Source organism: Tubulanus polymorphus, chromosome 5, assembly GCF_964204645.1.
Source record: "Tubulanus polymorphus chromosome 5, tnTubPoly1.2, whole genome shotgun sequence".
NCBI classification, from domain to species: Eukaryota; Metazoa; Nemertea; class Palaeonemertea; order Tubulaniformes; family Tubulanidae; genus Tubulanus; species Tubulanus polymorphus.
In genome coordinates this window covers 20,947,245-20,969,289 of record NC_134029.1, presented here as the reverse complement: position 1 = coordinate 20,969,289, position 22,045 = coordinate 20,947,245, and the positions used below count along the sequence as shown (strand labels likewise).

The 22,045-nt window shown below is 36.9% G+C and overlaps 3 protein-coding genes and 1 non-coding gene across 4 annotated transcripts; 1 reads left to right on the top strand and 3 right to left on the bottom strand.

Annotated features, from left to right (window-relative positions):
* The first annotated feature begins 200 nt into the window (after positions 1–200).
* On the top strand, positions 201–4,254 carry LOC141905788 (protein FAM47E-like). The gene is made up of 9 exons (XM_074794820.1): positions 201–333; positions 499–655; positions 1,041–1,259; positions 1,620–1,795; positions 2,146–2,257; positions 2,343–2,597; positions 2,987–3,151; positions 3,240–3,317; positions 3,699–4,254. The coding sequence occupies exons 1-9, from the start codon at positions 260–262 to the stop codon at positions 3,834–3,836; spliced, it is 1,374 nt and encodes a 457-aa protein (XP_074650921.1). The 5' UTR covers positions 201–259; the 3' UTR covers positions 3,837–4,254.
* A 618-nt stretch (positions 4,255–4,872) lies between these two features.
* On the bottom strand, positions 4,873–8,996 carry LOC141905495 (F-box only protein 8-like). The gene is made up of 6 exons (XM_074794362.1): positions 8,843–8,996; positions 7,873–8,151; positions 7,577–7,703; positions 7,328–7,446; positions 6,819–7,003; positions 4,873–6,399 (listed from the first exon to the last, which is right to left on the bottom strand). The coding sequence occupies exons 2-6, from the start codon at positions 8,085–8,087 to the stop codon at positions 6,206–6,208; spliced, it is 840 nt and encodes a 279-aa protein (XP_074650463.1). The 5' UTR covers positions 8,088–8,151; positions 8,843–8,996; the 3' UTR covers positions 4,873–6,205.
* Positions 8,997–12,984: 3,988 nt separating this feature from the next.
* LOC141906306 (uncharacterized) lies at positions 12,985–15,694 on the bottom strand. Its single transcript, XM_074795553.1, has 4 exons — positions 15,394–15,694; positions 14,234–14,357; positions 13,498–13,687; positions 12,985–13,050 (listed from the first exon to the last, which is right to left on the bottom strand). Exons 1-4 carry the CDS (start codon positions 15,692–15,694, stop codon positions 12,985–12,987), a joined length of 681 nt encoding a protein of 226 aa, XP_074651654.1.
* A 3,110-nt stretch (positions 15,695–18,804) lies between these two features.
* Positions 18,805–18,886, bottom strand: Trnas-cga (transfer RNA serine (anticodon CGA)). The gene has a single exon. It is a non-coding gene; the product is annotated as a tRNA-Ser (tRNA).
* Between the last annotated feature and the right edge of the window lie 3,159 nt (positions 18,887–22,045).

The window sequence follows — 22,045 nt, the reverse complement described above, 5'->3', positions numbered from 1 at the left end:
ATTAATATTAGATATTATTGTATTTAATGGTTCTTATTTTCTAGAAATATTTATAATTATATTCAGTAATTTTTTATGTTGATTAAAACATTTGGATTATTTTGTCTTTTTTTGCATAACAAACTGTGGATTAGTCAATAAATCATTGCACTATATTCTCAGCGCTTGACTACAGAGCGTCACAAATACGGTGAACAAATCGCACCAGGAAGTGAAGCGAAAATTTTGTAAAAAACTGTCAAAATATATCTTACATACGATGGCTGAAGCAAAATATGAACTTTATACAAAACCTCCCATGTTATCGGATAAGAAAATACAGCCTCAGCCTTGGTACGTCCTTTAAGAGACTTGTATTTCGTCTTTGAAGGTGTTGTTGTCAAAATACAAAATTCAATTGAAAATTTCCTTGTTGCAAGCTGATGTCGAATTTAACTTGTTTGGTTGGTATTCATTGAAATGTTTTTCCAGTGTTGTATGTCAGTCTTTACATTTCAGGTATAGAGAGCGGCTGAGGACGAAGTATATGAAATCGACGAAAAAGAATGAGCCTTCAAAAATTTTCAACGGGAAAAATTGGACATTTGTGAAAGATGGCTTGGATGATTTTCGAGATGGACTCCCGCCTCCGCTCGACAGTGGAATTATGATCAAGGTGATGCTAGAAATCCTTTCATCTATATTATAGACCCAATCAGTGGTGGATCCAGGGGTGCTGTCTGTGGGGCCCATATACAATGTTAAGGTCAAATTCCATCCTCAAGTAACTGAATATTTTGTGAAGAAAGATCAAAATTAAGATTGAACAAATGAAAAGATACCAGAGTTCTGTTGTGGCAATAATAAGCTAGCAGTAGAAGATCTAAAAAATCATTTTGTATGTGAACAATGAAATTGCGGCAAAGTTTAGAAAATGGCTTAAGTGGACACCCCCTTTTCCTTTGACTCTGGATCCGCCCTGCAAATCATTATTCTTGATATCTGATAACTTGATCGAAAGATTGCTTCATTCGTTCAATATTTGTTTTCTTTCCATTCAGGGATCAAAAGGCCCGTCGCCAAATATTCAAGGCAGCAGTGAAAGCATGACGGTGAAACAACCTATCGTAAAGAACCGATTCAGTAAACATGAGATCTGTTATTCTAGGTGTACTCCGCTTCAACAACAAAGGCGAGATCACATCGATGAAATAGAGTTTGGATTGATGCAGCATCCGTTAGCCTTGTATCCTCACCTTGAGGAATGTATGCCTCCGGATGTAAGTTAACTTCATTTTCAGTGAATATTTTTCAAATCTTTAAAAAAAATTTTCCCTATTATTGATTTTTGTTTCGTATGGTTTACAAGCCCCCACACCTACTGGGAAAGAAACAAGGGGTTTAAAAGGAATGCATAGTATAGAGATCGTTTAACGGATTAGTTTGATTTTCATCCACTCGATGGCAGCACGCTATTAGCTGTGTTTGTTGTCATGGGCATCTAAGGAACAGGGTTACCATAGCATCGGTGAAAGCTAGGGAGTAACTTTGTAGGCCTATCTAAAAATGAGAAGTGAAAATGAGGTAAAGGAAAAATTCTGATTTCATCTCTTTTTTCAATGTGTTTAATTATTTTTCAGGTGTTTGAAGATGTAGTTGATATTCTGGATCCTGAGATGAACTTGGCGTCTGATGACGACGAAGAAGATGACGAACAAGATGAGTTTAACGAGGAATTAGAAGAAACTGAAAGACAACAACCTTCACCAGTAACAATCGATAAATTTCAAACTGAAGAAGAATTTGAAAAAGAAGAGTAAGTCCTAGTTTGCAATTTCCAGTCAAGATGCACTATAGTCTTAAGGAAAATTTCTAATGAATAAGTACATTTTTCACCTCTACCTAGTAGTTCTTTATATGGAATTAACTTTAGCTAAAAGGAAATGATACCTTCTTTCTCCTAATTGGCCGGGTCACTTTCAAGCTGCAATGAAATTTGTGATCAGGTTCCGTTGTTGGCTTGATCATGATTTAAAAAAAGTAATAGGCGGCTGGCCGGGACAACTTTATAGCTCACTACATATGAAAAACAAGGTACCGGTATCAATTTTTTTTTGCCTGAAAATTTAAATGTTTTTTTGTTAATTTACTTTTCTGTTTTTACAGTATGGATAATAATAAGAACAGAAACCCTTATCGATGGCTCCCGCGAAAAGATGAGAAAGACAAGAAAGACAGAAAGAAAGCAGTTGAAAAACGTACACACTCACCTTCACAGGTACGGATCATTTACTATTTTCTGAAGTATCGTTCTTGAAAATTTTTCAAACAATTATTTCTCAGTTGTTTTTCATTTCTCTTAGAACGAACACATAAAACAAGTAACGAAAGATTTTTGCGACTGGGTGTCGAGTTTAGGAGGAGAAAGCAATAACATCGAAGAATCGACGATTACCAGTTTGTTCGCGAGCGGATACGAGACGAAACCAGCTCTATCCGTTCCTATACACGTCGTAGAACTGACTAATGTACCGCCCGAACTACGAATGTCCGCAACCGTTCCACAGCAATCTCAAACGAAGAATATTCCTCAGCAGAATAAGGAAGAAAAAGAATGGGTAAGGGTCCGTTCCCCGAGTAGGCTATGGGGAAGCTTTTGGCAGGGGTTAAGAATATGGCAAAGCAAGGAATGGTCTCTTCATCATGAAATTGACTTCTCTGTTAATGAGTAGATGTTCAATATTTCTTGTGTCCTGATCCAGTAAATTATGTCCTGATATTGGTTTCCATAGACAAGTGGCTGTCCAATATCAATTAGTCGACAAAAACCCACTATAAAAAAGAAAAACTATCTGATAGTTTGACGTTTCAACTCAAATGGCTCATAGATTTGAGTCGAAACGTCAAACTATCAGATAGTTTTTCTTTTTTATTGTGGGTTTTTGTCGACTAATTATGTCCTGATATTTTGATCAATATTGTGTCATTTGAATGTTTCATTTTACAGATGTATTCCGGTTCGTATGAACCGAGCTGGATTAAGTTTAAATACGGTGCTTGGTATTTACCGGTGCCGATGTGGAAAAAGCGAGATGCCGAAGAACCGCTTCAGGATCCGCAAGAGTTGAAGAACCAAGAAATGTCGGATGCAAAGAAAAAGAGCAATGCTCTGGTACGTAATGTCGTCTGTACTATCACAAACATTCAGAAAATATTTGAAATCACAGACTTAATAGGTCGAATCAATCTATATGTTTCAGGATGCCGAGTTGGCCCCTATGCACGGAGCTAAGTCATTCATGGAATTTATCGATAAGAAGAATACCAGACGACCAGAGGTAAATTCATAGCACTAATACTAGAGATGTTGTATTCCTGTGATTTAAATGGATTCCATTAACGTAGCAGTTATCCATCATCTTTAGTGTATCAAGGAGCTGGTAGCCATTTGGGAATCATCGCCATTTCCGCGGTTAATCCAGTTACAATCCGGCCAGAATTTGACAAAACGTTCACCGAGAAATAACCCGAACCATAAACAGCGGAGGTGAAAATGTTGACGATGTTAAGCACTGTCAAATATCTGAGCCAAGGATATCGCTATAAGCCCTACCTACTGTTTGATAAAAATATTCCGTCTCAAATGAAACATGAATCGAACGAAACCTAATCAGTCAAACGTATCATAATTGGCAAAACGCGCTTTGATTATTTTCTAGTTCTTGGATCGAGTCTCCGACTTTCAGCAACAAGCCGAAGAAGAAGAACGATTGAAACAAGAAGCGGAAGCTGCCAAACAAAAGAAACAGAAAAATCCTCAATTACGCTCAAAACGTCAATCAAAATTTGCTACTTAACACAGAATTTACAAAAAATTTGCATTTCATGAGAAAAATTGAAAAACCACACACTCAGTACGAGTTCCAATGCAATATTACTCGAAAGAGTGATAACTTCAGTGCATTGCAGCATATTTATAATGTATTCACAGTTCTTCTGTACTGACCACAGATTATACATTATACATAATGAATACACCATCAGAACTAAATGTATCCGAGTGAACTAACGGTACTAAAACAAATGATGGCCGTGTACAATAAATTGCATGATGTTCAATTGTTTTAACCTCACTCACATGCAGTAAGGTATCGATGAGATAATTTCGAAATTTTCACTTGAGGTGTTATCTGCTGGATTTGTTGGTGCAATTTTTGATATTGTCTTTAATTCCGTCCAGTTTCATATAGTTATTTGTACATTCTGCTGTGATATTCAGTGGTTATATAATATTATTGTAGATTAATTGTTAAATATAAGATCTATCAAGTATTAAGCATTATTTTTTGGCATTTTTCTAACTTTACTGGAGTCCTGTATTGACAACTGGGTCCAGTTCACAGTTGTGAGTTAGAAGAGCTAACTCTGGGTTAAAATCAGTTCATTTACAATGGAGTCAAATTTAAATCAGAACTGTGGAACTGGATCCTGGATACTGCATCTGAGGATGAATTGTTATTGTGAATTGATTTGGGAAAATAATGGATTTCCACGAAATACGCCAATGATCTCCACCATTTATCAACAAACTCGACTAAACATGAATGGAATGATTCTGTCAAAGGAACAGATGGTGATAGTTTCGCTTGATTTCCATGTAACGATAGCGATGTACGAAAAAAGGAAAATCCTAGAGGAAGATGAATTAGTAGATCACAAAATCAGTGATGAAACGATGAAAAAAATCCCATCAATAGTCGAATGACTAAAAAACTTACTAAAATATCAGATGATAAAAATCTCATATTTCAATAAACTTTTTTGTCATTAAACTATTGTGGGCTTTTATTTTTTCCTGGAGGAAGAATTCAAAATGACTCGGTGCTTGCGTGTTGTGAATACACTCGTTGGTGTACATGTATTCGGTTATCATACGATTTATAAAAAACTTACAAATTTTGCCACACAGTGCGTTATTAAGAGTTATCATAACGCGAGAACTTGTTTCGCAAACGATTTAATATCGGATCGAGATATGTTGAGAACTACAGTTAGCAGCGCGAAGGATAACAATATTCGAAAGCTGGTAGGTATTTTTAAACGACTGTTGGTTAAGAGATTCGAACACGTTCTAAACAATCGATTCATTCGTACAGTTCGTCATAAATAATATACATCATAATTTAATTCGATAAGTTAAAATGCTGATACAGCACAATTGATTATCACGTACTGGTACATATACGTACGAACGAAGGATACACGAAGCATACGAGAACCAGTTACAATATCATTAGCAAGAATAATCTATACAGCAATTCAAATTTAAGACATATTAATATTCATTAACCGTTTAGTGACCATAAAATAACGGAAAGTCTACTGGATATTGCAATTCAGTTGTTTCACGATTCGATAGTCTTTCTTCGATGAAAATAATAAGCATTTTCAATTCTAACAATTGATTTATCAAAAGTTTCCCATCAAGAGAAAACCGGGTAAACACATTTCTTAGAATGTTCCAAGATTTATACTACATTTTGGACATTGGTACCGGACAAATGTATGTTTTGTTGACCTTTAAATTAACAACATTATTACCATAAATGATTTCATAGATAACCATATTAAAATATCCAATGTAAATAAAAAATTTTCAATATCATTATCATAATAAACGACTCATTCCGGTATTTTATACCAAGTATTTTTCTTTTGACGCAGTCAAATTTACGCATATTTTGATTTTTACGCGATGTTGATTTTTGGTTAACAAATAACAATCACAGCAAACAGCAAAACGAAAATAACTAAAGAAATTTCCATCCATTGAGCAATTCAATAAATTACAGCAATCACGTACAACAGCAAAACAACTACAATGTAAACGTTTAGTAGTTAAATACAAACCCTTGTTGTAATGAAGAGACATGAAAAAGTTTATTCCAAAACCTGTCTCCCAAGTGTTTCGAATTTAGATCTAAAATAGGTAATCATAGACAAGATTGTAGCACGTTATAACCCCTATGAAAATCGCTTTTGTAAACCATCCCTAAACAATTTCTAAAATTACAAGAGAACGCGACCCCCATCACACGCAGTGAATTCATCCAACGCGCGAAAATACTGTAATTTAATTTGTTATTTTTGGATGAATGTTTCTCTATACGGGTAGTTGTAATACTATTCGTGAAACTAACAAAGGTAAAATAGATAGGAATAGTTATTAAACTTCGGGAGCGACGTGACCAACAAGGTAGATATTATCGTATAAATGTCCCGCGAAGTCGTCGTTCACGCCCTGAGCTGCTTGCCGTGTATTGCGTATGAATTCCCGTTTCGACATTTTGTTCTTTACGTGCGGACTCGATAGATCAACCGACAGCATTATCAGTGAGAAACAAATAACATACACCGAATCTGAAATCAAGTGACCACAATAGGTTAATAACTAGACAAACAACTGATTTTTGCTTGCAGCAAAGTTTCAACATGAAGTATGATGTAATCACATAAAAAACTTTGTATAAATGGATTTGAAATTCATCATGATTCTTAAAGAATCGAGTATTTTGAACTCCGTTATAAAACTTTTTAATCTTCTATACTCATGACTCGTTTTGATTTGTTTCACTGTAGATATTTTGGTGTATTTTTGGTAGTTCACAACATCTTCACTTTCAACTCCTTTTGGTATTTTTCATCAGTACCACCAGATTTCAAAAAGGAGTGACAGTTTGACTATACCTAGCCCATCCTTAGAAATCCTTTTTTATTTACGATAGTTGCCCTGCTTGTTACAACTGCCAGAACAATTGTCTTTGCACTTTGTACCTTACCTTTTGGGAGTCCAACTTCTGGATTACACTCGCAAAACCTTTCGGCGAATTTATCGACGAGCACGTGTAAATAGCTGCCTCGACTGTTAGGTGCGTGAATCTGACCGAAGAATCGACGCAGAGCATTCGGTAAAAACTGACGCTCGAAACTTTGCAACTGTATCAAATAATCCAATACATCGCGTCTGAAAAACAGGAAGATTTTCTATCAGTATTTTTCATTAAAATCGGTGATGAAATTTGCGAGTACATCGCACTGCGGTGTATCCACATTAATATTTCTGTTGAAAGATGGCAGCACCTGTCAAACATGTTGAAATATTAGTTACATTGATCGATTCAATTCACTGCGGTGCCCATTATACATCGCACTTGGGTGGAATTTTTCAAAATTTTCAAATTATCTCCAGCACTTAAGTGTACAAATTAGCATAGAGACAGTTACGTGGGCTCTATAGCATAAGACTAATTTTTTGTTGGATGCTATGGTTTAAACATAGATATCTTACCGATCATTTAAGTAATCCCGCTTGGCTTTCCATGCGATGTGTCTGCCTTTATGTAAGAAACGCGCAATCTCAGATGGTGAATTATTAATTAGTCCATGTTTGATCATGTAATCAATACCCTAGAAATTTAAGAAATATTTTGATAATACCATAAATGATAATTCCAACCAATAATAACCATGAATAATAATTCATTCTGAAAATAAACAAACTGAGAACTATTTTTTTTTTCTAGTTTCTTAATCATACCTCATTTGGGTTAGAATTGAAGGTCAATACAGCTTCGTCAAGTCTTAAGTATAATTTTTTGTATGAAAAGCCTGGTTCTTTCTCCTTGAAGTATATGGACACATACGGCCAAGCATTTTTACAGAGTCTGAAATATTATCAATCATTAAGATAATTTCAAATGCAACCAATATTCTTACAGTAATTAATCAAACTGCTTTCATTAATTGCAAAAATCAAAGAGACACATTACGAACACAGTTTACATTGATTGGAAAATTTTAGCAGTCTTATTAATTTAAGTCTAAATTACATACCCCATCCACAGCAGTTCATCATTGGCTAAATCATCCCAAACACAAGACGCCAAACAAAGGTCGGTAGCGTTGAGGTTAGAGAGTATCAGATAACTCAATTCCGGCGGCAATTCGGTAAGATTTGGGAATGTTGACACCGTGTGAATACCATTCTCTTTGTCCTTGTCGACGCGTTCCACTTCAATTTCGTGCAGTTTCCGTAGAACTTGGCCCATTCTTTTATTAACGTAGTCCAGTCAGCGTTCCGGGATATGATGTATAGTCCTTTACACAGTGAATCTACAAATGTATGCAAAAGAAAAATCACTGCAGTTTCCGATCATTATTTCAACTCTTGGTCAAATGTCTATTTATCTATCTCGATATTGCAAGACCCTCGTGGAATGAGTATCATTTGCAGGTATGTGTCTGTGTCCTTGCATATCCATCACACTTGGCACCATAGCAGATAATATATTTTCATCGAGGGTATCGGAAAATGCATAAAATCAATTTAATTGACACCGAACAATGCTCTCTGAACTTAATCTATGTAGTAATCGGGAATTCAAGACCTTCGGCAGAAAACCAACCAAGCTGCCCACGGGACTTGACACAAAAGGATTTTGACCCCAGTATCCTAGGTACCAGTACTTATATAAAAAACTTAAAACTTAAATAAGTTAAAAAGTTTGTATCTTTATATACCTATAGTACCTAGGATACTGGGGTCAAAATCCTTTTGTGTCAAGTTAGGAATCATAGTGCGCGGTAGTTATTTCAGTTTCACCATCAAATATTTTCACGTTGGTATAAATCCATCTGATTACAAAAGCTGGATACCACCAACGATTAAGTTACTAACTACTATGGCTTACACATGACAATACATGCTGTCATCAATATAATATAAATTACAATACATACTGTCATCAATATAAGGCAAAAAGCCTGTGAAGTGATTTTTGTTTAAAAAACGTAAAATAACTACCTTTTTTCATCAAATCAATCCATGACAGCCGTTTGTTCACAAGCACCTAGTACTCGACAATGAACATAACGCTTCACTGGTAAGGACAGGTCAACGGATGGCGTAATTTCAGGATAAAACAATGTAATTTTGATGTGTTTTTCGTGACGTGGAGAATTTGACAAAAATCAGGAAATAATTCAGCAGTGAATAGTTGTTTACTAAATACTCGCATCTGATTGGTTGATAACGCTTTATCAGGATACGCGTAAAAGCCGGTCGCGATTTTGGGCACGGTCGCACCGGCAATCGGATTCGGAGATTTGGACATTTGACTCTCGTATCGACACACGTGACCCGGCGGTCGGCACGTGAGAGACACTTTCATTATAGAATGAACGTAAATTTCCTCAAATGATGAACGTAGTTGGTAGGCTGGCCTACTCTCTTAATGAATAAAACGACGGAATGAGATGGAATGTTTTACTGTATTCGGGAATCCGTCGATGCTTTTAAATGCAACCTCAAAACATTTCTTTTATCTCTTACAGTTTGTTGTAAATTTCTTGAATTGCATATAATGGTATTTCAATAATTCTGCGGTTTCATTGTTAAGTGCGATGATTACAATATATATAGCGGTAAACAATCGATTGATTTAACGTAAAGCCGTCGTTTTGCTCGTGTCCTAAAGGACATAAAAGATGTAGAAATATTAAGTAACGTCCCATTGCACCCAGGTATTGCCTAAGATCTATTTGATTAGCCTACAAGACCCCCAGCAATTAATACTTAGGAGTGTATATGGTACCGTTTTTTGGGACGTGTTAAATGAAATGTTTATGCCGTGAGGCAATTGAGTGGTATATCTCACAACTAGACTTGTTTCAGTAATTGAATTGTTTCATTCTCCGATTCTGTTGTCTGTGAAAAAGGATGATCTGACGTTTTTGTTGGTTAAGCGTTAATAGCTCATATATATAAGTTACCCCTCGTTCTGTTACGGTTTAGAGAACATGTATAGAATTTCAAAGAAAAGACAGAAAACGGATAAGCTTTGATTTTCCTCTACGTGAAATTCTAGAACATCATAAATTGAGATACATATATTTTTATCGGATTCCAATTTTTTTCGATTCATCGGTATCAATAACGATCAATCCATTTTCTGCACTGCATTCATAATAAAAGCGCACGGAACCAGTCCACGGGTCATCATAGTAAATATGAGTTTGCTCTGAGTTTTCAGTCTTGTACTCGTATACATCGAAAGAATTTATCTCCTCTTCTTCTCACAGACAAAGAAATTATTTAGTCACGACACAATTTTCTCTTTTTTTCCTTTAAGACTCTCAATAAAAAGTGAGCGTTGCAATTTAATATTTAATCAGCTAAGTAAGCTTTCAGGTATAGTACCCTGCGCGTTGCATCCAATGATTCTTTATTCGGAGATTCATGAAATATGTATGTACTGATAATATCAGAAGATCAATTAGACGGCAATTTCACTATTGCGAATCGACAGAAAGTAAGTATTTCTGGTGATTATTTATTCGTCGGGTGTGAATGGAAGTTTGGAGACTTGTCGTGCGGGTAATTACGATCGTATAGTGAACTTTTTCTTCACAATCGCGCCAACTGTTCCTCGAGAGAAATCCCCGCCCGCGTGCAAAAAGACGTGGAAATTACCTCACGACTCTTAAAACGAGACGATCGCCGCGGGAATAAGTCGACAGTTTTTGCAGGGGAGTAAATTATTTTTTGATACGCGAAATAGAAACAAGGAAAAAGCATCTCAGCGCGCATAACAGGTACGTTGAAACTTTCATGAAATCGACAAAAAATAATTTCTATAATCTCTTTACATATCTAGAACATTCTTTTTGGAATGAAAAATTCAATTGACCGTTTTGAACAAAGTGTTTTTTAAAGATTTGAAACTTTTTGTTATAGTTATGGAGCAGGATGGTGATAGTACAGCGAGAGGGCACATCTGCCCAGAATGCAGTTATGCGACAAATCGTAGAAATAATCTGAGGCGACACGTCCAGGCGATGCATACCGCGGCGATATCACCGCTTCAATGCTGCGGTATCTATTTCTCTGATAAAGCCGCAATTAGACAACACAACTACATCAGCCATCGCAACGGCTACCAGTGCCGAGAATGTGGCCGTAATTTCTGTCGAAAGGCTTTACTGAAAAGGCACTACGCCGTCCATACCGGTAAAAAAGAGTTCAAATGTATCAACTGCGACTACGCCACGAGCCACAAGTCTAATCTCGACCGACACATGAAAGTTCATAATCGGCGTTCGATCAAAGTTTCGCATCCGTCTAGTAAAGCCGCCGATCTCATCCGGGAAATTTCGCCTAACCGTCCGAATCCGCATTCACAAATCGTGGCTCCCAAACCCGTCTATCCGTGCTTGTTACCGGCGGGTAACTTGCGACGGTTCGAACAGTACTGTCGATGCTCGATTTGCCTGGAAAGTCGTCTGATGCGATCCGTCGGACATTATCCAAATCTACAGCAAACAATGACGTTCGATTTCTTACAGTTCTCATACACCAGACCAGCCGATATTGGATTCAGAGTTCCGCAGTCGGTCGCTGACTATTGCGGAGTTTATCAAACGATTTCGCGACTAAATTTACAAATTGATGAAAAATTTCAGCATCACGACCAGCCGAGTGACGTTGATCACGGCGATGATGATGATGACGATGAAATTATCGATGTTGTTGGCCTTGATGATTGAAACTCTTGAACGGAAATTGAATGGACTCGGTGTTTAAAATGCGTTGAAAACAAAATGCCTGGTTTTATTGAAATAGAAAGTTCAGATACGTAGATCTAAGCGACGATTTTTAGAATTCATTTTAAAGTAGGTACCGTACCAACGCGCTTAAAATCGATCGATTTTTTGTTATTTCTTTTAATAACATTTGCTTTAACGATTGAATATGCATTATTTTTGTAAACACGATTTTGATACATCAAAAAATATTTTTGTTGTAATTTTCTGCATAAATTGTTTTCTGTAAATGGTTTCCTTTTTTCGTAAGCGGTGACGACATAAAGGCGCAGAAGTCAATATGCGACACCGCGGGTGTCTCCTGACCTGCAAATCAGTCACGATAGTACATAACGTCAACACGCCATTCAGACATGATCTGATCGTCTTTTTCACACAGTAACATCACAATAACCGCGGGACACATCTATTATCAATCGGTAATTTAGTAATTGGATAGTTTACTGAAAGCGCATTGAAATATATCGTGAGTAGCGAAGCGAATGTAAATTCCCATAAAACGGCGACAAATTATTACAACGTTCCGATTCTGAAAGTCTGATAAGCAAACCGGCAAAACACGCTCAAATCTATTCTTCTATGATTTACACTGAGACAAGTACTCAAAACGATTTATTGTTTCAGTGATTTGAAATATTTGAAAAGTTGTTTTTTTCCTACATTAAACTTCTCCTTACTGGGACATGACAAACTCGGAATTATGACTAAAATTCGAACAAAAACGAAATCATCTTTCTAATTTCCTAACATCTTCTCCTGAGTCCTATCCTTACTCGGATTTCGCCTACCGGACTAATTTTGCCGGTTCAACTTAGTTGAGGTGCAATGCAAGAGAAATGCTATGATATCTGAAATTTTTGAACGCCGTTTGAAATCGGCAAAAAATATACAAGATTCGATCTATGATGAATAAAGATCTGCGATACATATAATTGTCCATCATTTTACCGTCCATTAGCGTTGAATCGACAAAAAACCGGTTCAGACGCACACAGTCAAACCAGATGACCCGGTGTAGTACCTGTATCGATTATACCATAAAAAGATGATTCGAATTGTTCCGGCGGAACGAACATCCTATTGTTACCGATGCCGTGATTCGTTGATATCATTGCCGGAGAATGGACTAGCCGCCATTGAAATCAGGTATAGAATGTTACACCTGTCCTCGGCGGTGCTAAACCGCGCGTTGCGCACGATTTAACTAAACTGCCTCGAAATAAAAGTTACCACCAGGTTGGAAACAGAAAAGAACATATGTTTTGCGTGTTGGAATTTGTAATATTATCGTAAATATTGATGATTGTCCAATTAGTTGTATCGGTTCAAAAACGATAGTTCGACTCATTGCTGGACGACATTTTCTGGACACTCTGGCACCAAACATTTGAATATTCCTCCACCTGAGTCCTAAAAATATTGATATAAATGGTACAAAGTCAATGTTACACCGTAAAAGAATATTCAAGAAAAGCAGGGGAGGATGTAGGGTCTGATTCAGAGAGGGATGCATCCCCATTAAGAGGGCAACCCGAAAAAAAGCTCATTGCAAAGGATTAACTCATTTCTTGGAAATACGGAGAAGAAGCGTATAAATCTAAACAGTTTTATGTATCAATTTGATATTTTTCATATTCCCGTAAAATTTCAGGACAACTTTACACTTTTTTAGAAGGAGTTACGCACCTCCTGCACCCTCCCCTTGGAACCACTCCTGAATGGTCAGTGTTTAAAATCATAAATGTTCAAAAACATAATATAAAAGACAAAATGATAGAATATAGCTAGACCCATACAATTATATATTCAAGATGAAATACTAAATTGAGTGGATATCGTTTGATAGTGAACACTTACTTTGAGTTTACACGGATAAAACGGTTTCAAACATCGCCGCTTTTTGATGCAGCGCCCGAATCGACGAAAACAGCTGAAATCGCCTGGATCACACGATTCACAACGCGGTTCCGCATTGGTAAACTGGCAAGCTCTACACGACGTGTGGTCACATGGTCCCTGACATCTCTGAGCATTTTCAGCGTTTTGCCTTAAATAACGAAATCGGTAGTTTCAGTTCAGTATTAAGAAGATTTTAACATTCTTAAACTGCGTAAAGAAACCCCTCCATAGTTAACGAGTAAAAACCCAGAGTTGATATTGAAGCGTGTGTGCGGGCTTTTACTTATTAACTCTAAATACTGAGATTAATATCAGTCCCTCCATAGTTACAGATATCTATACTCTAAAAGGCTAACGGCGAAACTTTGTCGCGGGCTGGCGCTTTGAATCAATACGTTTTTGGCTTCAAATGAAAGAGTCTGGCCGTGTGTATGTATTAGTATCGATACGATAGATTTTTGGACCGTTTAACGCTGATCGCTCTGCGTGACGTCACTGCGCGCGTTGATTAAAACAAACACTTGTTTGTGATTGTATATTTTTGATTAAATGAATTCGTATATCTATGAATTACTTTATGAAATGAAATCTCACCGCCAATTTTAGATTTTTAGAACTATAAACCCATTGATCGGACCGTGTATATCGAAGTTCATTTTAGCGCATGTTTATACAAGGATGCTTGGCGTATTACCTGGCAGAGCAAATTGCTCTTGGGTGTCGAATGCAATATTCTACCGTACACAACGGTTGACAATAATTGTACGATGCGTGCAGCATATACGAGGCGTCTTTATGGAAAGAACGATTTGATAAACCTGAAAGAGAACGTCGCAGAACATCACTCACTGCACTGATTTAAAACATTTTTTCATTGAACAAATTCGTAACAGGAAAACTAACTTAGAAAATAACATACATGTATAACAATAATGCATAGTATTGTCGAGGATGAATTATATTATGTTGAGGAGAATGAAGTGATTTTGAAAAACAAATCGACAATTGAATTGAATTGACCGGCAACCAATATTGATGACGTAGTGCGCATCAACTCAAAAATTCATTCAAAAGACATGAAAATACATTAAAAAGAGAATGAAAGTCGTATGAATTGTGTCTTTTTACAAAATTAACGCACAATAGTAAAACGCTATCTTGAAACACCAATATTGATGACGTTGTACACATCGACTCATACAGTACCCCTTAGATAACGCATAGCAGTTATCAATATGTGAAACACTTTTGTAACGGTTTTACGACGTCAAAAAATTCTACCTGGTATAAATAGAATATTGGACGTAGACCAAATAGTTCAAGTATTCGGAATCTACGGTATGGGTTTGAATTTTACTATATGACAATTAACCCATTTTGCCAAAAAATACCACGCAATATCTGATAAGTTACTCGAGTAATAATATTTATATATCAATAATAAGCGATGTCAAGATTGGAAGTTGATAAAGTCAAAGAAATACATTCGATCAGGCCCTCAACGTCCTGGTCATTGAGTACGTATTTAAGAATAGCAATGACAACCCATTATCGAGACTATCAAATGATCATTATTAGTCATAAAACCAGAAATGTACGTGATTACACCTTCGAGCTCAAAATTAGATTGATCGATTTATTTCTAACATTAGCAACAAAGTCTTTATGAAATCTATTAAAAGTTTTGATATCTTTCCGTAGTTGATTCACATAGAAATAAACGAAAGACTGAAAATCGATGTCGGTATAAAAGCAGTCGGTATAAACGAAAAATATTTGATAAAAGCAAAGAGTCGTTTGGTTATTTTCGACGAAGAAAGATGCGATTTATCGATAAACAGTTATTGGTCATACCTTTAACGCATCTCCCAGTGGGTACTCGTCTGCGCAGGGCAGACAATGGATCCGGTTGACAGATCAAACCTTCGTCACATTTACCCAAATAGTTCCAATCGCCGCCGCATTTTTGGCCGTGAATCTTGGCGCACGCGGGGCAACAGTCACAGACGCCGGTAGACAGGCCACCTGGACATTTCATCTGCGAGCGAGTCAAACTACAATGTATCCTCTCGCAGGGAGGACAAATCAATCCTTCAACACCAGTAAAAACCATCGTTACATACATCACTAACGTAAACATATCACAGACGTCCATTATTACGACTTAAACCACCAATCTTTCAGAGCTTGTAAAATCCGCAGTTCACTTCATTAGATATGTCGTATTATTAGTTGCAATATCTTTCACAGCGATGAAATCTTACTTGGGTAGAATTCATAACCATCAAACAACAAAACGCTCGCTATGCTTGCAGTAAAAATTCAATGTCAATTCCATTTCCTGAGAAAGTCAAACTTTTTGCCACACATATTTAGAGTCATACACCGAATGAAAAATGAAAAAATGTTTTTCACAGCGCTTCGTCTTGAGTCTTATAAACTATATGGCGATCGTCCGAGAGCCCCGTCTGTATTTATACGGAGTATCACGTGTTATCACGTGATGACCGATGGTAGACAATAAGTTTTAACGACCGTTTTTCTACTCGCTCCCATCCTATCCGTCTGACGAAACCATACTACTCCAACAGTAATTGAATTGTGCGCGTCTAGTATACTGCACGATTCCTCCCCCGCACTGACCCGATTGCGAGAAACTTGCCTGATTTTATCAATATTTTCAGACATCATTGTCCGCGTTGTTGTATCTCGATTTCGCCCAATTCTAAGAACGTCGAGAGTGCGTAAAAGCTCATCACGCTTTGAGCGTGAACATTCCAATTATCTCTGGTTTTTGTTACTGCAACGGCGTGAAAGCCGTGAAATATTTCACCGATAAAGTAACGAAAACTTCCCTTAACTTTAAACGATGATATTGCATTCATTTCGATGAATGTTTTGCGGCGTTGACCAACCATCCTTTAAACATTTCACTAGCGCTTCAAATTCCCACGTCTCCATATTTCATCGAATTAGCTTGATTTATAGAATCGCTGCCTTCTGATACATCGAAAAATTAATTGGCTTGTTTCCATCGTTTGCTTGTCGTTTTCACAGTTCAAAGAGTTACGGCAATCTGTGGAACAAAGTGTTAACCCTTCGCATAACTTTGTACACCCCCGTCTGACAGGGCACGCTATTTCGATGAGATAAAACTACATTCTATTCGAGATAAGACGACGGATTATCTCAAGATTATCAGCGAACAAAGTTTGAAATTGCTCAGGTCGTGATAAAAAAATAAACACAGAATGAAAAGTCAAAATGCGGTATAGGAGGAAACTGAATGAGAAAACTGATCAATTTTATATGTTTTCGTTTTTTGCCGAATTTCAAAGTGGAAAAAAAACCTGAAAATGTGTTTTGATGTTCTTTGAGATGGACACGGTTGAAAGACGAGTCTGCCAGTAAACACGCATAAATACCAGCGGCAATTAATATTATAATGCCTCTGAAGAAAATGGAGTTACTTCCACTTCATTTGATCAGCATCGCTTTGAAATGTAAACACATGAAAACAAACATAAGAAGATGAAAGCCGTGATTATTGTGTTCTATAGACGATTAGTGAAATGGTATAGAGTTATATTTTCTTTCGGTGCCAAACTGGACTAAATGTTAATTTCACACGATGCAAAATGAACTTTCTTTCAAAGATTAGATAACAATGATGGACTTTTTGTTGTCGCATCGTATCATAACGGGCTAAAGCGCCTCGAAAATGAGGACACTTTACGCCAATTCTCGACGAGGGAAATTGACCGTATCTAATATATTTCCTGAACGTTCATAATGACATCACGATCCATCGTTGAGCGAATAAGTGTTATTGCTGTAAGTTAGTTCCCCGTGCTCTCGGTGTGGACTGTGCATTAATAACGGCTCAGTTGCGCTTCCGCCGCCCACGCGTATCAATCAAAGCAGTTACTGATTGGAAGCAGTTCAATGTGATCGATCACTGGATCAATCGTGATTAGAAAATCAAATACTATCCCCAGATCCGTCTTGTATAATCGTTGATATCGTCGCTTTTATCGCGCGATAAAAGTTATCGAAAATACATACAGTTCTGCGAACTGAAACGTCCCGAGTCTGGGAGTTATTGATGTTTAAAATGTCACCATCGATTCACCGCGTGGTTCGTCGTTGATTGTCGGAAATGGCTTCCGCGCGGTTATTTGTTTGTCTCAAATGCTCAATCGACATCGAAAACATTTTCGTAGCTTCTGACCTTTTACCTTTTCGGGATTCTTGAGAACGTTTTGACGAATTGTTCGAACGCTCGTTGTGAAGAGATCCTACAATTACAAAAAGGAATTTTCAAAGAATTCTAAATCAAGCCTTCCACACAACGTTGTCATACTGAATATCACAATATGAGTGTCTTATTCTGTAGCCGTTAAGATTGAAAAATTGAAAAGTCAACTATGCAACTCGAAAATGCGTATGAATCTAGAAGTGTTCGTTTCAACTGTTATGAAATCAGTCAGCTGTTAGTACATGTACCACCATTTTTCATTTTTTGCGTTTTAGATTTGTTATAACCCAATTTCTATATGTAGATGATCTGAGATTATCGGAAATAGATGTGAATATAAACGAGCTTAACAACAGTTAAGTTGATTTTACACGCCATAAATAGACATGAGAAATTACTTAGAAATTTATTTAGTTTCACCAAAGTATCAAAATTCACAGTATATGGAGTGAATGTTTTGGTTTCGCGATGATCAACACGTATTTCTAGTAATTGATCAGGAATGAAGGAATGAAAATCTATATGAAGCACGTATATCTACCCTGATAACAAGGTGATACGAGATGGTTTTAGTAGCTATCTACACCATAAAGGTAAGTTCAAACTCATCTTCAGCACCCACATAGCCTATAAAACACGTCATTACTTGTTCTCTCGTTCATCGCTTTCAATTATCGGTTATTTCGGTTTGTTCTGGCCAACGTGATCCGCCCAAGTTAAAATGCAAATTTCTTAAAGGTCATCGCCAAAATGGTTGATAACTTACGAAGGCGGCACTTTCTCCTTTCTCCCACATTACTTTGGTCACATGAATTCATCGGAAATGCAAATATTTAGATGCTATTCTCAAAATAAAACGATGTTAAAATTCGGATAGAAAAGTCAAGTTACAGCCAAACCATGGACACTAAACCATGGTCAAACTAAGAAAAATAACAATACGTACCATTCTAATTATGCAAATCCTTAGACAAAACGTCATAACAATAATTTTTCAAAAGCTCTGTCGCTGCGAGTAGGGTTCGAACCTACGCGGGAAAATCCCATTGGATTTCGAGTCCAACGCCTTAACCTCTCGGCCATCGCAGCTCTGAGAGACCGCCGAAAGATATAAACTATTTGATTTTTTACTCAATCTAGTAAAGGTTTATAAATCGTGAAAGGCCTCGTGGGTTTCGAATTATAATCTTGAATGATTGATGGTCTTAAAAATATTTTATTAAGTTCGTGCGATGTTATTCCGGAGTTAATTGGATATTTGCGACCGTTTAATAATTCATCAGATCACTATAGCACGATGAATATCACGTTTTAGTGTTTTACGCAGGTATTAATATAACATTGGCAATTAATATGATCGTTTTCATTGCAGACGTGTGCATGACGACTACATTATTCGGTCTGGAGAATTGACAACAAACGCAGTGTTGAAATATCATACCATTCGTCGTCAGCTGCATGATACAAAGTGACCTGGAGCAAAGTGAATTTTGACCATTTTGTGTGAAAATTCCACAATTCATGCGGATATTCCAGTTTTGATTTGAACCCCAAAGGACCACTCAGCTATTAGTGAATTGAGTTTAGTACTCAGGGTTTAATTCGAAACTGATATATTAAGTTGCACCTAAGGCCGGTTTTATAAACCAGTTTTAACTTAAGCGCTAATTAGGTGGCTTAAGCTAAAAGGTGTCTATAAAACAGGGTCCTCTGAAGGCCCGCGAACGAAAAACCTAAATAGCAGTTCGGAAGATGGCAGTTCTGATGAGAATAACGATCCTGATGTTGATGGCACTGATGATCTGCGAATGTTCGGCAGATTGGAACATCACTGTGACGGAGTTTAGACTGACGATGGTTCAGATTCAGAATGACCCATCGGTTAAACGAGGAATTGTATCGAGGATTGAATGCGCTGCGATATGTGTCGCAACATCGACTTGTTCGGCTTTCAAATATGTGACGGATTACGCAAACTGTATGATGTACATCAATCCTTCGGTTGTGACTACGACCTTTGCCGATAACATGTTTTTGAAGGTATATCTATTTGATTTGATCTATAATTCTAGTTAATATTATCGAAAAATTTTAATTTTTTGATCAGGCGTCGAGTATGGATGAAGTGAAGACACTCACTTGTCTATGGAAACCGATAGAGCATGGAGGTCGTGATGCATTTATTCTTCAAAAAGAAAATTTCTTAAACTATCCCCCTACTAATGTAATGCGCATGTGATTCTATCTTTATATCGTTCAATAATGTAACATCGTAATGAAAATAAATTTCAATTTCAATTTCAATCTTTCAGATGTAGCGGGAAATATGGTCAAATATGATTAAAGTATCCGGTGGCAATAAAAAATGGAAATACGCTGTCATAATGTAACTCCTTATGCTGTTCAATTCATCATCAAATAAATCTTTCTTTGTTTCTTGTTCAATACATCGTTGGCCTCGATTATTTCTGGATTGATCAGAATTATGCGCGAAAATGTTCGAATTGAATAGTTGAAAGTTGGCAGCGAGTTTGTATAGGTGGCAGAACTGTGACTTGTTGTCAGTACCGCCGATTGAACCTGATGCATTGAATAAAGGGTGTCGCCTTCACAATCATTGATTACTATGTCAATTGCGGCAATAGTAGTACTGATGTGCTGCAACACCTAGCGATTTATCGATAGAAACAGCCAGTCAGCCTGGAAAAAACAATGAACGCTGCATGAATTACATTACAACTGCTGCAACTGCTTGGCTGGCTGGAGAGGGCAGACGGACTAAGTGAAATACCTACGTAGGTAAACAAAACAAAACCCCGCCCGATCTACGAGAATCTTTCAAATGAAAATAAGGTAAGTAGAAAAGAAAACAAGCGGTATTATCTAGTTTATTGCTGTTGTTTAGGCATCACACATGTAGGACAATTCAAATTTATCAATTTACATTATATGTTGAATGACGGTTGGCTTTCTATTTTGTCTTGTTCTTTTGACGAATGAACAAAAATTCAACGAAAAATTCCGTTACCAAAATTCAAGACGCCATCCTACATCTAGGTCTATAGTGAAAATAATGGATCTATTCAGTATAGTTCCGTGACTTACAGAACGGGTGACTAAACTGGAAAATTTATATCTTTTGTCGGCAAATAGGATAGTAATGAAAAAAATTGTAATATGCATTTTTCATTAGTCTAGAAATCATCGCCCGTGGCTATATATGAAACGTTTGATTACGTGCTACTAAAACTTTCATTATATTCAGGAATGTACCGTAACTATAGATTACGTACATTCTCAATTTGAATCGACTAGAAAATATAGATGCTTTACGTGTTCATTTTTACATTCACACAACAGCGGGAAAACAAACAGCAACAGACTGCGACGATAAACAAATTACATTCTAAAGTATATAAAACCGTTCACTTTTCTGATGTCCTGAAAAGTAGGCTACCATTTTTATTCGTGTATTCATAAAAAGATTATCCAAGCGTATTAACAAACACTAGTAAACCACAAAAACATTGAGCAAAAGCGTTCAATTTCTATTTCTATCATGAGAAAAGCTGTGGTAAAAGATTTCCCATCAATCACCAACGAGAAAACGTTGTCGAGGGTGGGGAAGTAGTGACTGATGCTGGAAAAACGAACCCTTATCGAATTCCTAGTTTGTAAACCCTAACACACACGACGCAGGGAAACACGGAATGAACAGGTTTAAGAACCCAGTACCTGAAAGCACATGTTTCTCGTTAAAACGCACACGACACAAACGCTCGGAAATATTTTTTAACGTCTCCTATTTCCGTGTTTTCCCGTGTCGGTACGCTGGGCTAAACAGTTCGAACTTAAACACGGATAAGCAATATATTAAAATTGGATTGAACTTCATCTATAAAGTTTTCTCATATCGCTTCTACATTATTCAATATGATATGTTTTATTCATATAATCAGCACTGTTGATGCTAGTTACCGATATATCACTTGCTTGTTACTGCTACAATTACCTCAATTGATTCTATGTATGTATTGAAATTGTGCCAGTATGTGTACAAATTCATTAGCTTTTCCGGCAACCGGTTTTTAGCGTAAATAAGCATGTCGACTCCACACGCGAACAACTGTGAATTATTCTACTGAAATTATTCACGGCGTGTTTCTTTCAAAACTGCAGAAATATCGAAAGTTACCGCTCAAATTGCGTATGCTGTTTGAGAATATGTATGGCCGACTAATATTGATT